Genomic DNA, 17,262 nt, shown 5'->3' with positions numbered 1-17,262 from the left:
AGAGCGGTGCATGTCTGTGTTTATGTGTTATGCACATCTCTACATATGTACATGTAATTTGCACATATTTATTTATGCGATTAATGTCCCATTTATCCTGTCCGTGAATCCCCTCCATTTTCCCCTGTCAAACTCTTATCCCACCTTATGAACACAGTTTCCCACATGTGAACAAAGTGAGTGTAGAAGTATTCTTACAGTATATACTCACCGCATCAGCAAAGGATGCGGTTAGAGGTGACTTCACTTCCACTGACTCTAAAAGAAATTATTTAACAATTTCTCACCGGGATGAAAATATATTTCTAATTGCAGCTGAATACACAAAGAAAGCAAGCTTGACATTTTGTCTACTAATTCTGTATGGGCTCTCTTACTTTACAAAGGTCTTGCAGCCTGTTTGTCACGTACTGCATGTGGCAGTGTAAAGGTCACAGTGAGTGGTCAGTCCTGCTGGGCTGAGCCGGCCAGTGATCAACATTTTTCACCCCTTTTGTTTTCCCATTGTTGAATGTACCCTACATGCACAGGCTCACTGCAGTGAATGCACTGTAATTGATGTTCATGTCAAAGAGCGCGGTGTCCCGCGAACACGCTGCTTTTAACTCATGCCACACGCCATGAGGCATCGCTCCTTTTTTGCTGAAAAACTGTGTTTCTAAAATTAGTAAGAGGAGCAGAATGAGGATGCAGAGACGGCGTGTTATTGATGCCTCGATTTGGGAATGTTTGCTCATGTTTTTTGACAGGGAATCACAAGGTAGAGCTGAGCAGCTGCTGCGTGTTCCCAAGGCAACCTGATGACGGCATAGGAGCATATACTGAATCTTAATATGAAGCTTGATGAGTTGAGGATTTCATCATGGCAACAGGTTCCTATTAAAATACTTGTTATTCAACAGCTGCTCGGTTTCATGGGCTTCAGGAAAACTCAGATACTTTTTGTCCTATCATCCTATACTTTTATACAGGATGATCTTAACTACAGTTTAATTTTGATAAAAATGAATGAAGGTTGGTTGAGCTTCATCAGTAAACGGGGCGACTGAAGCCACACAGTGAGCTCAGGTTAGATCAGATACCGTGGCCACTTTATTAGGTACATGTTGTTTGTAAAAGATTGGCTCTCTTCTGCCTTCAGAGCCGCCTTAAGTCTTCATGGCATAGATTCAACCCTCCTCTGGGATTTTGGTGCATATTGACATGACAGCATCACACAGTTGCCCCAGATTTCTCAGCTGCACGTTCACAATGCAAATTGGATCTGGTGTCTGTGAAGGCCGTTTCAGTAGAGTTTACATCAGTCTGAGATGATCTGAGTTTCAAGTGCCATGGTGTGTTAAGAAGGTGATGAGTACACTGTGGTCATAAAGGGATGGACATGGTGAGTAACAATGCTCGGGTAGGCTTTAAACAATTATCGACTGGTACTCAGAGAAGAAAATATCTCCCACACAACCCCAACAGCTTGAACTGTTGATATAAGGCAGGATCGATCAATTCTTTCATGTTACGACAAACTCTGATCTTAACATCTGAAAGTCATAACAGAAGACTCATCAGGTGAGGCAAGGTTTTTCTAATTCTCCTATCGCCCAGTTTTTGATGAGCCTCATTTTCCTTTTCTTAGCTGACAGGAAGGACACCCAGTGTGGTATTCTCCTTCTGCATTCAGAGAAGCTCTTCTGCATACCTTGTTTATAGCAAGTGTTTATTTCACTTACTGTTGCCTTCCCATCAGCTTGAGGTAGCCTGACCCTCCTCTGGACCTCTGACTTCAACATGTCATTTCCTTCCAGAGAACTGCTGCTTGCTGGGTATTTTCTTCTTTCCAAACCATTTTCTGTAAACTCCAGAGATTATTTTTGGGGAAAATCCCAGCAGGTCAACAGGTTCTGAAAAACTCAGACCAGCCAATATGTCACCAACCTCCATGAAACATTCAAAGTCACTTACATCACATTTCTTCCCCATTGTAATGCCCAGTAGTGCTTTAGCAGCTTGTTTTGATCATGTCTACATGCATAAACGCACTGAGTTGCTGCCATTTGATTGGATAATTAGATGTTTGTGCAAATGAGCAGTTCAACAGATATATCTAATAAAGTAGTCAGTGAGTGTAAAGTCTTTGGACCAGCTGTAGGTCACAACAAGCTTAAATTAGTTTAGGTAACACCATTAACGATGCTCTAAAAAGCCCCAAGGGGGGTGCCTTGGTTTTGGAGCACGCCTCAAGTGGTCATTAGAGGAACTGCAGTTTTTGCAACTTCTGGATTTCAATTCTCAGCTCCAGAGGTTGTTGTTTATACGTAGAAGTTTAAAGCAGGGTATTTGTGGCTTGTAGGATTGTAGTACAATAGAAAATTACAGTATATCCATCACACCCCAGGCAGCAGTGGTTTTCATTTCAATAATGCATGCTGTATGAATATTTCATCTCAGTGCTGTATTTAATACCTGACCTTCAAGATTCACACCGCAGGGAGGCAATGATTTCACACTACACTACACTGCGTAATTGTGTTCTGATATCTCCTGGAAACTCAAAAGTGCTTTTTAAGTACGCTAACAGAAATGATCAGCTTGCATAAAAACACTGGAAATAACTTATTGCTCTGCGACTGCTGTACCATCAGTGATGATACTGATACCTGCCACTCAGGTGAGGGATGTCAGTGGGCTGTGTGTTGAAAGAAGCTCGTTCATTGTATCTGAAGAGCTAAGACAAACACTTCATGTCAGTGTCAGTCTGTTCTTAGGAACCAGAGCCCTCCTGCTTTACTTTTCAACCGTCAGCAATTGGTGATTAACATCTGAGGTGGTGGGTGAAGCAGCACTGAGTCACGTGAAGCACTGCTGTACTGAAAAATCAATTTACCTGCAGATGTATCAGAAAAAAACAACACCTAAATATTTAAAATGCAGAATATTAATATCCATTCTTTACACTTTACATAATATTTAAGTAAATGGCATGCGATAATTAGCAGCTGTCAAACCAGCTTAGAGGTACATTACAATCATCTACAGTTGACACCTTTTTTATTGATTTCCACTTACTGACCTGTGAGCCACACCATTCAGCAGGTGGAGTCTGATCCACAAATAATCAGTCTTCAGGTTAATCACTTCAGGGGCTGAACTATTCAAAATATTTCCTACCTAAACCATCTAAACTAATCTGTGCTTCCTTCCTTCTGCAGGCCTCCATCAGCATCAGCTGAACATCTAGTGGCAAGAAATCAGATCTCAGCAGAGAAATGCTAAATAAACATAATCTTTAATCTGTGCTTCCAATTATACGTTACCAATTACATTTATAAATGACTAAAATGAAAATCTGTGACATGTTTTACTGAGTTAATGAAGAGGCCCTTAATTACACACTTCTACAGTTTGGGAGCTAAAAGCACATGCTGCAGCTTTTCAAAGCAAAATTACTGTTCAAGCTTGTTTGAGTCAGGATTTCAGCTCTCAACAGATCAGGGTCTCCTGTGCTTTTCATGCCGACATGTTTCCATTGGATGACAGTTCAGGACTCCAGGCAGATGAGTATAGTATAGTATAGTATAGTCCCTCGATACAGAGGAATGTGTGCAGAATGGAGAAATAAGTAATAGCACTGTCTGCAGTATCACAGCATATTCTGTGCCATATGTAATTACCTTATACGCATGCTGACTTTTTGATGTGCAGTGACAATAAAATATGACTAATTATCATTAAGGTCCAGTTGAATTATTATTTGATTGGACCAAAGGGCAGGCTTTTGAATATCTATCTTTTGTCTTTGGACTGCTTTCAAAGCTGCTTTTCAGCTTTGTCTCTGCATAGTTTTCTCTGGATTTCCTGAATCTTTCACATATTTTAGGGTCAAAAGTACCGAATTGTCTTAAATGTCTGTCAGGGCCTGATAATTCAGGAAGAACGATATGAAGTTAAATTCTGGACTAAACAGGACTGCAATTCTGTTTATAACCATGTGCCAGTGCAGTATTTCAGAGTGAACCCCCCTCCTGTCTTTCAGCGCTACCAATTAGGTTTTCCATTGCACTGAATGCACTGACGATACTGTTACCCAAGCATTATACTAATAATGGCTCATTTATTGTATGCGTTGCCTTAAAGGGGGGGGGGGTTGAAGCACACTGGAACATGCAATAGAAAAATGTCCGTTAAACTAAGATGATGAAATACATTAAAATGATCGAAGTGAAGTTTATATCTGTCCTCATTCTGAGCACTGCTGTACTGCCAGCTTCTTTTTTACTTTATAGATGCTGAAAGCCTTAAAGGCAAAAGTTAAAGTGGATAATCTCTTTAGCAGGATTGGAAGTGTTGCATAAAATGGAACAAATGGGCCAAAACATGTAGAACGCACTGCAGAGCTACATCTAAAATATCTGTCCCATTAAGCAGCCTGTCTGTGTCACTGGGATCTGCTGCACTGCATTCTTTTCTATTTTGGAGTTCTGCTTCTCATTTTTATTGACCTTATGTAATTTTCTATTGAGGTTAAGCAGCACTGCTTAAGAAAAGATGTAGGAGGGATTTTTTTCTTTTTACTGTTTAACTAAATTCCGGAGCTGCCACTACAGCACCTCCCTACTTTCACTGCATTTCCATCGCCATGCAGTGTCCATCACATTAAGTGCTGTTCCAAGCCAACTAGTTTTAAATGTAAGTGGGTTGTAAAAGCCCTCCAACAACCAGTCTGCATCAAGGCTTACTAGAATAAGCTCACAACACTGACATTGCTTTCATGTCTCAGCAATGAACAAAATGAACCAACTTTCAATATTTATAAAAAAGAGTTCGTTTGAATCTAATTTCTATTACTAAAGATAAAATTAAGACAAAGCAGGGTATGAATGAAAATTAATTGCAATAGATAAATTTTCAATAACTGATGATCTCAGTGCACTATCTGATAATCTAAACTGCTCAAGCTGCAGAGAAAGTTTCTGTTTGCATCATAGAAAGGCGAGGACATCCCAAAGCGTGCCTCTGTATTTCTACCACAACACCTTTTAAGACTCTCCAGTGGCTGCATGTGTGACTCCACATGGAGTGGGAGGGTGTAGGAGCTGGACTGGAACTGGACCTTCAGCTGCAATCAAAGAAAGTTATTGTTCAAGGCTGGACGTTATGGAAAAAGGTCTTTCCATTTTCAGGTATTTTTTAAGAAGCTTAAACAAGCTGGTGTGTCTGTTACATGAAAACATGAGAGTGAGTGAGAGACTGATATCACTGGAGTTATCACTAGAGCTGTATATTTCAGTTTTTATATCTACTTTATCTTTAAAATAGACCCTTCAAATCAAAGGGAGAAAGCCTCAGTGATCAAACGATCCCATGTCAACAGCACTATGGCAACAGTGGGAAGACAGAACTCCATTTTAACAGAACCACACTCAGATTGGCATCAGTTGAGGGGATAAAAAGACAAAAGAGAAGCATAGAGAGAGAAGGACAACAGAACATAAAACATGAAAGAAGAAATTCTGAAATTCTTCATGACTGTTTGTTCAAAACTAAAAGAATCAGTGACATTTATTCTGTTCTTAGTTTTTATGGACAGAATTTCGCTGCGTAGCCAAGTGACTCTCAGCTGGCCTGGGAACGACTTTCTCCTGGACAAGCTGGAAGAAAGGCTATCCTGTAACCCTGTCCCAGATAAGCAGAAAAAAGATGGGCCGATGGATGGAACAGTTTAACGTAGCTGGTTAAAGGAAAGGGAGCTGATAGCTGAAGGCTCTGGTTCTCATTTAGTTTCAAAAACCACAAATAATCCTGTGATCTGTGTTCTGTTGAGATGATGTGTTACTGTAAGGTCCCTAAGATATGACAGAGGCTGATAGTTAAGGAAGAAGGAGATTACGTTATATTCTGGATTTAACTTGGGGCCATTTTTGTTATATACACAACTTTGCATTTCATCATCGTTTATTATTGATCTCTGGTACTTTTCCACAGTGTTTCTGCAGTCCTCTCTTCCTCCCCTCACCCCCATCCAGTCGCGGCAAACTTACCCTCGATGAGCCTGGTTCTGCTGGAGGTCTCTTCCTGTTAAAAGGGGGTTTTTTCTGCCCACTTTCGCCAAGTGCTTGTTCATAGGGGGTCACAGTGGGTTTTCTCTATACTTTTTAGTGTCTTTACCTTACAAAATAAAACACCTTGAGATGACTGTTATTGTGATTTTGTGCCGTATAAATAAACTGAATTGAACTGCGCCTGAGCCAAAGTCCCTGTTGGCACTCTTGTGCAACCTGTGTGCTGCTTTGATATTTTCAATCGCAAATATGTTTTCTACCATATATTTGTCAGTCTGTGATTTTATTGTAATAGCTGCGCAGTGAACCGCGGCTAACAGACGCAGACGAGCGAGATTTCTTCCTGCAGAAACCTTGAGGCAGATACTTGATGCCCAAAGTGATGATAAAGGCAGTCAGTCATTTTTATGTGAAAGGAATTAGCTCCTTTCACATAAAAATGACTGATGATGAACATTTTAGTATATCTGCATAGAAGCAAAGGAATTAATATGGGTATGATAAACAAGCAGGGCAATTAAATGATCCCATTCTACCATTTTAGCCCCTATAATGTGTTGTGAACCAGAATAATTTATATTAACACCACAGATTTTAGATTCAGATGTGTCAGGATCTGAATAATATTAATATATATAATCTAATTAGTCATGTTGGGCGGACTAGCAAAAATCTGATAAGTAATAGAATTCCTGATCATATGATTCAGCCTGTATCCTCTCAGCTGTGTGTGGTATTTGTGCAGCAGACATTCAGCTTCCTCCCCGAGCATCTCACGGACTGTACCACACCGTGGGTTCCCCCCTTTCCTCACCCTTGCAGTGGGCCGCTCCCCCTTCTTTACCGCCCACTTTGGTTGAAGCCAAAACAGAACATCATGGCGATTGATGGTAAGTAGGCCAATAACGGCTCTCCTCTCCTTTTAATTAACTTCAGCTGGAAATGATACGTGTCAGCGGTGATTTGCCTCTGCTTAAAAGTGTTCGTGAGCTCAGGAGATGAGTGCTTGGTTCGCTGGAAGCAGTGAAAGTTGTTTTTCTAATTTTCTTTAAGGCGGTAATTTTCCTTTGCAGTGTGATAGAAGAGAGGCAGGAGGAAGCTGGAAGCGGCGCTTGCTCTGTTTGTAAAGGTGGTGCTGAAAGGAAAGCTCCACTCCGCTCTTTAAACTGCATGACATTCATTCAGACCGAGCGTGTGTGTGTGTGTGTGTGTGTGTGTGTGTGTGTGTGTGTTAATTTCACGGAACTCGAGCTGTCATTTGGTTTGCAGTCTCGCTGCTGCACGTCTGTGCTTTACAACTCGGAGCAGAGCTCACACAAACCACATTAACGCACTGTTAATGCGGATAATGAATGCGTGATTTCTATTCCAGTGTCCACCGTGTGCTTTTACTGCTCACCTTACTCCGATTATGTAACTTTGCAGGTTGTAAGCAGCTTTGGTGCTTAGTTTGTTTGATCACTTTGGATCCCATGCTCACATTGCTGCGATACATTAAATGTCACAGGAAGGCAGACATACCATAGCTTAATGATAGATTTTTATTATTTTTTATTAATATAGAGTTCCCTTTTTTGTGTTGATAAGACGTGCTGAATGCGTGGTATGAAATACTGTATGAGTGTGTGCGGATGAGCATACAAGCCAGTGTACTCCAGTGTGGAGTCTTTACAGGAAGTTGCTAACATTTTTTTTAATTGCATTATTTGAAACAATTCTCTATAATTTTTTCAATCTCAAACATAACTCTAACATTTTGTTACAACATTTTTCCGCACTGACTCCCAGGCCATTAGATCAGAGTTTTACTAGCTTCTAGTAAGTACAAAAAAGCTCATTTAATTGCTTTACACACTGCTGGTTTAATCAGCACAAATATTTCAATGGTGAAAATTCATTAAATTAAATTCCTATTCCAGTTTTAGACTTGTCCCTGCAGGCATCGCTGCTAAAAAGAGAGGTGGGCAACTGCTCTCAGCCTGCGGCAAAGTTTTTGTGTCAGATTTATACAACACTAAAAATGCAGTCATTTGTAAATCTGACAAACCCAGATTTTATCCAAAGTAAAACATAGAAATCAAATCAAACGACTGTGAAAATCTATCATTGTAAGAAAATATGAATTTGAATTTTGTATCAGGCAAGAATGGGACACCTTTCTTCTCCCAAAAGTCCAGCAGGAGGTCTCCTCAGTTCCCAGACTGTCTTGAATGGTAAACATGGCCGGGCCCCAACTTTATTGAGACATGTTGCTGCCATCAAATTCAAAAATGATCTTTTTTTCCAGTCTAATCATTTGAAATGACTTTTAAGTTCTGCTGTGAATAAAATCTGGGTTCATGAGATTGTCAAATCATTGCATTTGGTTTTTATTGATATTTTACACAGCATCACAACATTTTGGAACCAACTTTTCACAGGCATGTTCACAGGTGCAGCGGTGCTGAAAAACCCACGCAGTCTATGAAATGCAGAGACAATAAGTCAGTGTTAGTCCTTTTAAATTGATGTGTTCAGCATTTCATTGTGTGACTGTGTGAATATATGCTGGAGGATTGATTTCAGTTTAGTTAATTTAATATGTTTGATACAGTATCCTCTCCTGCTGTGTTTCCCTTTTGTTTAGTATGTAGAATATCAGAGTTGGGGATGGAAATTCAGAAATGTTGCCCACCTACCCGGGCAGTATCCAAGCTTATCGATTCTTGATTCTTTGCACAGTGCACAGAAGATAAGAAGCCGGATGCTTTTTATCTTTCTACTATTAAACCTGTAAAAATAAACATATGTGGACCTACGTTTTTCAACACAGAAAACTGAGGCAACATAAAAACATCACTGATAATGGCACTGGTGTCATCTAAATCTTATTATCTTAGCATCTGAAACTGTAAAGTTATAAAGTTCTCGCTAGTCTTTGGAGGGAGGTGATAAAATAATAGGTCGTGAGGAATACAGGACAGCAGAGATCACCTCTAGAAAACAGCACAGTGACGTGAACTCCAGCTGTAATCTAGGCAAATAGACCATCCATTCTCTTTGGGCCTTCGGGCTCTGATCAGCACATAAAGTAAAGAAACACTTTAAGCGTGAGAGTCATTCATGTGTGATGGAAGAGCTAAATTTGCTGCTGCAGCTTTGTCTATCAGTTTGCTTTTTTATGTCTAAAATTTTAACAACAGGTTCAGACTTTAAACAAAACAGTCACGTGGATGAAACATGTCAGATTTCACTTTGAATAATAATCAGAAAACAATTAGTGGTCACTAAATATATTAGAAAGCTCTCCACTAAGGCGTAGGTCACCGGCTCTGTTCTGCCACCATCATGCCTCCTCCTTCATGCCATCTGACATAGAGCTTTATTCAACCACACCCGTAACCTCAACTTCCTCACTAGCATTAGTCAGCAAAGTGCCGTTTCCTGAAGAGTAGTGGTTTGCTGGAGCTAGTCGGCCCTGCTGAGATTTATGGAGCAGCTGTGGGGCTGACTGACACCTGCAGCATCCAGGGATCGGTCTCTCGGCACCAGTGGGAGGCTGTGTTTCTGTCTGTACTTGTGATGTTAGGTTGGGTGAACGTCACGAGGTGTTGGAAAACACAAGTCGATTAATTTCAAGGCAACGAATTGAGCTGTGGGGAAGGCATTGTTTAGATCACAGCACATTATCTAATTTAAAGGGATATTTCTGATGAATAATTTACGAGCTTTTTAAAGGAGAATTAGCCTCTCAGTAAGAAACCACTTAAAACTGAGCACAAGCTAATGGACCAGATTAAACACCGGCCATGCTAATATTGCATGTGTATCTTAGATGAACGTTTTCAGTAATCTCTGAAACTTGCGGCATTCGTGCTGTTTATCAAGTTACACGTGCACAATGTCAGCTACGTTTGCAGACTGGTGTTCAGACACCCGCGCAGACTCTTGTTACTTGTCTCTCTGCTCGCATTATGCAAGTTTTACTTTATATCACCAACAAACAGTCGCTCATTTTCTGCATCAAAGTGTACCGGTTTGCACAGCTGTCATCTACTTTTCAACCCTCCTCGGAGAGGACGTGTCAGCAGCCTGTTGGGACAGCAGCTCCAGCTAATGGCAGGAGATGGTGTAACATCTTAGAACTAAAAGGCAAGCAAGGCTGCTGTGCTTCAATAATATAGGAAAGATTTCTTCAACCAACTGTCATTTCTGGTGCAAGATAGTAGAGCAGTGTTTAAACTGCTGGTCGAGGAATGACGCACAAGTCTTAATATCAAGATCACTGGCCAGTGAAACTCCTTCTGTGCTGTCAACCCTTTTAATAATGTAGTGTATAAATCACTTTAAACCGCAAAGACATGCAAAGGATTTATTCTTGAATTAAAGATTAGAAAAAGTGGTGAAAAAAACAAAAACAAATTTAAATTTATTTTCAGTTAAATGTCTAAAAACAAAAGAAACGAAGGGATATCAGCAACTTTACTTGGGCAGTCTGTCTGTGTGTATTAACACCTATCCGGGTATATTTTGCAGCTCACGTTAGCTTTTTATTTTAATGATTAATCACTGGGTAATTCTCTTTCTTGGCCTGCAGCTGACTGGCCTTACTGTTTCTCCTCTCGTGATCTGCATTAAGGAGGAGGGTCAGTCTAACCACGACCTGCTGCAGGTTCAGAACTGGTTCTTATGCTGCTCCATCAGTTTTACCAGAGCAAAGCAAAGATGCACATGTTGCACGTTGCAGAGAAGAATCAGTTATTTTTAAATCTTTCATTTTAGAAAGCCTGTATGTATTCAGCTTCTCATACACCCATCTCTTCATCTATAAACACAATAGGAATCTGTGGGAAAAGCAGCAAATTCTCACATTTAAGAAGCCGGAGGGAGTCAGCATGCAGAAGCTTTTGCGCACTTGAATGGGAGATGAATTTAAAGAGGAAACTGGCAGGAACATTATAAGCATTGTTAATTTTTTCATTTTTAGCCTGAAGGCTTGAGTGAAGTGCGGCTCTCCAATTTCACCTACCTTGATGCCTAAAGGCTACTTTAGAGAGTACTGGGAGACTTTAATAATGTATTCAGTGACATTCAGCTTTGTCATCAGCTCTGTTTATTTTACTAATGCGCCGCTGAATCGTCTTAAATCACCATTATCAAAGCCTGCTGCTTCCCAAATGTTAGAGCTCCTAAAGCATCACTTTTGGACATGCCCGGCACGCTGTTTGTGAAAAGATCACTGAGCAGTTTAAAGGAGCTTGTGAAATTTTAAAAATCTCTGAAAGTAGTCTTTAATTTGCTTAAAAGGGACCAATTTTGCAGAAACCAAATGTTATGTCGACAGGCTCCACTGCATGCATCAGCTCCTGCAACAAGCTGTACTCAGATCGACTGGAAAATGGATTTCACATATCCTGGTTAAGTCCGGCTCTCTGGCTGGCAGATCGAAAGCGGGCAGCTCGCGTGCGTGCTGTTCTGTCTGCGCGGCGTGCATGAAGACTTGTCGAATCCTGAGCTAGAGCCAAGTGCAGAGTAGGCAGGCCAGGGTGTGTTGAGCTGTGGAAATATTATGTGTTAAGTGGAGCTCTACGTGCTGACATTTAGACTTCCAAATCGAAGTGAAATCCCTGCCAGGTCACTTTGCTTCTGGCACCTTTTTTCCACCGGTTTTGCCAGTTAGAAATATACGGCTGTCCCATATGTCATTTTAGATCTGATAGACAAAACATCTGAAAACATTAGGCCCGTGCTTCCTCTGGACTGGAGACTCCATCTCCATTTTCCTCTCCATCTTCATGACATGCCACTGTTTGTTATTGCAGAGCGAGAAACAGGATGTGAGGCGATGATTGCCAGTATCTGCCGACCATTTGAGATGAAACAAGCTGTGAGACAGTGTAGCTGGAAAAGAGCACATGCTCCTTGGAAAGCAGTTATTATTGTTAATTCATTATATGATGCTCCAATTAAAGTTCATCCCATATTTTTAGAAAAAACTGGATGAACTGACCACGTGAGGTGTTGCATGCAGTGAGAAACCTGTGGACAATTTTCACCTGTTGATTTGCTTTAGCTGTTTTTGCTAATTGGTTTGTTTTCAGGTCAACTTTAAGATGCAGTGTTTAAATCTAACGGCATGAGGATTTCTGTTGTCTCCACGAAACATTTGAACAAATCTCTGGTTAACACAACTCAGCATTACCTGCTAAAAATATCTCCCCCAACAGCTGGTAGAGTCCAAAATGAAGTTTTTTGGTCCATATTGACATAATAGCATCACACAGATACTGCACATTTGTCAGGTGCTCATCCATGATGAAAAACACTCAGACCAGTCCATCTGGCACCACATTCAAAGTTACTTAAAGGAGCAGTCCCCAACCCTCGGGCCATGGACTGGTCCCGGTCTGTGAGTCGTTGCGAGAGTTGAGGCTCGGGTTGACATTTATGGTTTTTATTGTTTGTTTGTTTTTTAAATCGTTTTTATCATTAACTCAGGTTCCCTGGGTCTTTTCCTGTGCATCATGAATAAATGTTCGTGGTTTTTTTTTTTGGTATCAGCACTGGTTTTATTTTGTTGTATTTATCTGCAACACTTTAAAGGCCGGTCCGTGAAAATATTGTTGGACAAAAACCGGTCCGTGGTGCAAAAAAGTTTTAGGACTGCTGACTAAAGTACTTTTTTTTTCCTCCTGAAAAGAAGGAGGAGAGGGACCTGCTTTGAACTTCAGCAGATCATGTTGACCAAATCTACACGCCTAAATTATCTGATCAGCTGCCATGTGATTGGCTGATCGGATATTTGCGTCGAAGCAGTTGAATGGTGTACTGACTGAAGTGGCCAGAGAATATGTTTATCTACCTATTTTCAGAGGTGGGAAAAAGAAAACATCACCTAAACTGCCAGCTCAATTGACCGAGCAAAGACGTTGTATTAATGTTAAATTGTCATCTTCACTGTTGGAGTATTCAGCATTATATATTTGAACTTTGATGGTGACTGATTTTGTCATTTATGGTACGTAAACAAAAGTTAAAATTGTTAATGAGCGAACATAAATAGTCTATCTGGACTGAGACAGGCTGACAGGAACTTTCTGTTAAATCTGTTTAACAGATTAACTAAATTAAACTCACTGGTTTGATTAAGAACACTGTCAGGTGTCATTATCAGCTTCCAAGACTTGATTAATCCTGGACTAAAAGGAAAGGCACTGAAGGCTTCCACAGAAAAACTTTGACTTGTTTATATTGTAAGATGAAGATGAAATGTGGACACAGACCTCACTCTTCTGCGTGGTTTCAGACTCTTGTCTTTAACTGTTTATCTCTCGCAGGATGGGAAGCTTTTAATGAGCAAGCAGGTTTTTTCCAGAGTGTATGTTTCCCTTGGATGCGCTCACGTGGTCCATGTGTTTTACCCACTGGCACAACAAAGATACAAAGATGGAATCAACAATGCTTTTGCTGTATATTTGATTTTCCTGTCATTTCAGCGCTTGTTATCCATTTGAGGCAGACTGAGGGATTTGTTACTGGGAGGATTTTGTGCAGTTTAGCGACTGATTGGCTGTCCACTTGGCATAGGACCAACGAGGGAGGCTGGCAAAAAAATAAAACCAATTATAAGCAAGTAGAGCAAATGTTAATTCATAGCTCATTGTGACATCGACAGACTTTGTTCCAGCAGCAACATCCAGAGACAGATTGAGGTTTAAATCTAACAGCTGTGGGTTGATTTGGAGTTAATTGTCTGTCATCTTAATTTCATGTTCAAGCTATTAACATCTTATGAGTGACACTAAATTAGACAAATCAGGTCTAAAAATAAAGAATCAACTTTAGTATGTTTAAAGAAATGTTTCCATCCGCTGGGATGTTGGATGCTACTGTATTACGAAGCTGTGATTTCACACCGGGAAGGAAATCCAGTTCAGCAGACCATGCTGTGGAGATGTAGGTATGAAGGAAACTGGTGCTGCTTTGCCATCTTAGAGCTGAGCTGTTGGTAAAGTAGGCTAATCTTTATTATACTGTATCAACCAGCAGCTAATTGGCTTAGCTGGAGCTTATTCTGAACTCATCGCAGCACAAACATGTTTCATGAACAGCCTGATGTGGCACGACTTTCCCTCCTGGAGCTTCAAGAAAGACATTTAGTGATTTTCCTGCACGTGGCTCAGTTCCCTATGTACACTCAGTTGTACTCGCCTATTTTTGGCTATTTGTTTAATATAATTTATTAATAAACGAACCGAAAGAGTCATTCAGCATTTTTTCACATACACATTAAAAAGTCAGGGGATTTCTGGTGAATAAAAAGAAAATACACCTTCTTGCTACTTGTTCAATTTCAAAAATTTTTTTTTATCAGGCATACCAAATATGACTTTGATTGTTAACAAGAGAAACACAACAAGTTTGTCTCCCTGAGTTTTCTTTTCATAACACTTCCTTTTCTGCACCGACCTCAAACAGGAAAAATTATCTGTCCGTTTTTGTTTTAGCTGAACTTTCTGTGCCGCAGCCTGAGTTCATCCATCTCTCCTGGCCAGACACGTACGCCTCGGCAGCCTGATTACAGGAGGCAGGTCGAGGAGATTCCTTAAAAAATCTGGGACAAACTCTATAAATGCTCCCAGTCTGGCCCCAGACGTCTGAATGAGGAAAGACTGGGAAGCCACAGACTTCACCTTGATTTAGTTTGCAGTAGCAAGACATGCTCCCTGGTGAAAGAAGGGGGATAAACAAGAACCCAAATCTTCATGTGTATTAATGACAGCAGGCAACTTCTTTGGAGGTCATGTGATCATGCGAGCTTCCATGTAATGACAAAAGCCTGTCTGTCCTTTTACATCATCAGCAGACCTGTAAACTTACTGCATAAATCAGATTTTTTCTTCTCATTTCTGAATTGCAAAATTAAAAGCAAAGTTTACACACTGAAGCTTATCTGGAGTCTCTTATCTTCACATACGTCTGATTGTATGTGAAGAACTGGGGAGGAATTTTCCTCAAAAACTCTGTAGCTACATCATCCATCGTTTATATTGTCGACTGTGCTTGTCATGAGTTGCGACAGGAAAAGGGAGATAATAATCGGACTGGTAGCCTGTTAATATGCTGCTTTGTTTTTTTTGCTCATACTGAATAAGCGCTGTTGGACTACAACCCAAATTCACACACATTGATGCAGAGCTTTATCGAAGCTATTAAGTCACTTTAATGTATCACAGAAACACTGAAACACCAGTGGATGCACAGTGGATTCCTGTAATCTGCTTTGTAGTTGGTTTGTAAAGGTTTTGCTTTGTCATGGAGAGACTATAGTCAGTTTTGTGACATGAGCATTGGAATGCAACAATGCCAACTGAAATGGCTGTTTCAAGTTTTTATCAGCTAAATATTTGGCTGGTAGCGCGATACGAGCAACCAGCACTGTGGACTGGCAATGGGGAAAATCTGTGAGAAAGTCTGTGTGTGTTTATTGTGTGTGTGTTTGTGTGTGAGATGAGTGAAGGAGGAATGAAAAAGGAGCGTCCTCCCACACACAGCTGCCAAATCGAACAGCAGATCCGTCCTCGGCTGCTTGTTTGGCAGGAAAGATTTCAGGCGCAACTTTCTTAAGAAGCTGTGTTTACATGCAGTAACTATCTGTCACACACCGGCTCAGGTCTTCAGGTTTTATCAGGTTTTCTGTGGCATTGGGTTAATGGATAGATAGCACTTCCTGAGGCTGTTTGAGCAGCGCTGAGTTGCTTTCATGTTCACTGAAAACTGATGGTGGTGCTAATGATGCTGCGTGTTAGCTGTAACAGTGTGAGAGCTGGATGTGGCCATGTTAGGAAGCCTGAGGTCTTTACTGTGAATCGATTTCAACATAGCCAGGTTATCTCGATGCTATCTGAATTCACTTACCATTCAAGATTCAAAGCGTTTATTGTCATGTGTGCACAGAAAAAGCATTTCTCTGTAAAATGAACAAATAGATAAAATACAAATAGCATGGATAAATAAATGGAGACCAAAAAAATTGAATTTGAAAATAGATTTATGTGCAAAACAATGGCAATCAAAATAAGCGGTGACACTGTTCATAACTTTCCTTCAACTCATTCATGTCACCTAAAAGGTAAACCTGTTTCTCCATCACCTGTTCAGCTCTGATGATTCAGTAAGGACATCTCCTGGTTTCATCTTCATGTTTCCCTCTCACCACATATCCAAACCGACATCATGATCAGCAGCTTTTACAGCTGTGGCTCCAGCAAACATCAGCTGATACTAGAAATTAATATTAAATAAATTCTAACAACAGCTGATCAAGCTTAAACGCGCTGCTGTTGTTTAGCGCGACATCCGCTGGTTTCCTCTTTCTGGCGCAAAGTGGGCGATAAACAAACAAGAGAGAAAAGCCGATCAGCTGATCACTGATCAGTTTCATGATTGAATGAGAGAAGAAGAGGCAGCTGTGCTCATAAAGACGCAGAATAAATCCAGCTTTGTGTCTTTTTTCATTGTAGCTGAAGTCCGGGACAAACTGTGTTCCTTTTCACCTCGATACGAAATGTGTAATATTTTCTCTGAATACGAGACGATTCCGTTTTTTAGGGGACGGGTCACGGTTGGCAACTCTACTAACTAACCTTATGAATAAAATAAAGTTCACTATCAGTAAAATCATAGCACCCACCCAGCTGTATAGAAACTCCGCCATGCTAGCCAGTACACAGTACGAGTTATTGTAACTGACGGTAAAAAGTCAGCAAAACGAAAATAAACTCCACCTAAACTTGGTTTATATCTGACCCAGATAGACTGCAGGTCATAACTTCTTACATGAAGTTCAGTTCACCTGACACTCGGACCGGCGGCTGCCTTGGGTCTCTCCTCCTCCTGCCTCCCCTCTCCCTCATCCACCTGGCCTCTTGTGGCAGCTCCGCCATAGCCACCACCAAACAGCTGAGTTATTTTTACATTTATACTGCCACATTTATACAATATACTGCCATTTATTTATACTGCCACTGTTCTATCGAGATTTACAACGAATGGCGTCTTATGTGGATCTCATTTTTCTCAGAAACAAAAAACATAAAAAAAACAAAGAACTTTTACTTTTGTACACTTTTATATTTTATAATTTTGGCATCCCATTTTAAAGTAGCCTTTTTTCTCATTTGTTGGATTTAATTTGATACGCTTTGATAGTTTCACATCTTTTTCTTTT

The 17,262-nt window shown here is 40.5% G+C and overlaps 1 protein-coding gene across 4 annotated transcripts in view; it reads left to right on the top strand.

Moving 5' to 3' along the window:
* The first annotated feature begins 6,829 nt into the window (after positions 1-6,829).
* syt14a (synaptotagmin XIVa) overlaps positions 6,830-17,262 on the top strand; it is a 51,684-nt gene continuing 41,251 nt past the window's right edge. Inside the window, exon 1 of one of the 4 annotated variants that reach the window (XM_040048902.1) lies at positions 6,830-6,943. In XM_040048902.1, coding sequence (XP_039904836.1) covers positions 6,931-6,943 — 13 coding nt within the window. In that variant the 5' untranslated portion in view covers positions 6,830-6,930. The remainder of the gene's footprint in view (positions 6,944-17,262) is intronic. The other 3 variants (XM_040048903.1, XM_040048904.1, XM_040048905.1) reach the window with 3 other exon arrangements.

Source organism: Simochromis diagramma, unplaced genomic scaffold (genome assembly GCF_900408965.1).
Source record: "Simochromis diagramma unplaced genomic scaffold, fSimDia1.1 OVJJ01000305.1, whole genome shotgun sequence".
Classification (NCBI taxonomy): domain Eukaryota; kingdom Metazoa; phylum Chordata; class Actinopteri; order Cichliformes; family Cichlidae; genus Simochromis; species Simochromis diagramma.
Note: the sequence above shows the minus strand (reverse complement) of the source record. Positions and strands in the feature narration are given on the sequence as shown.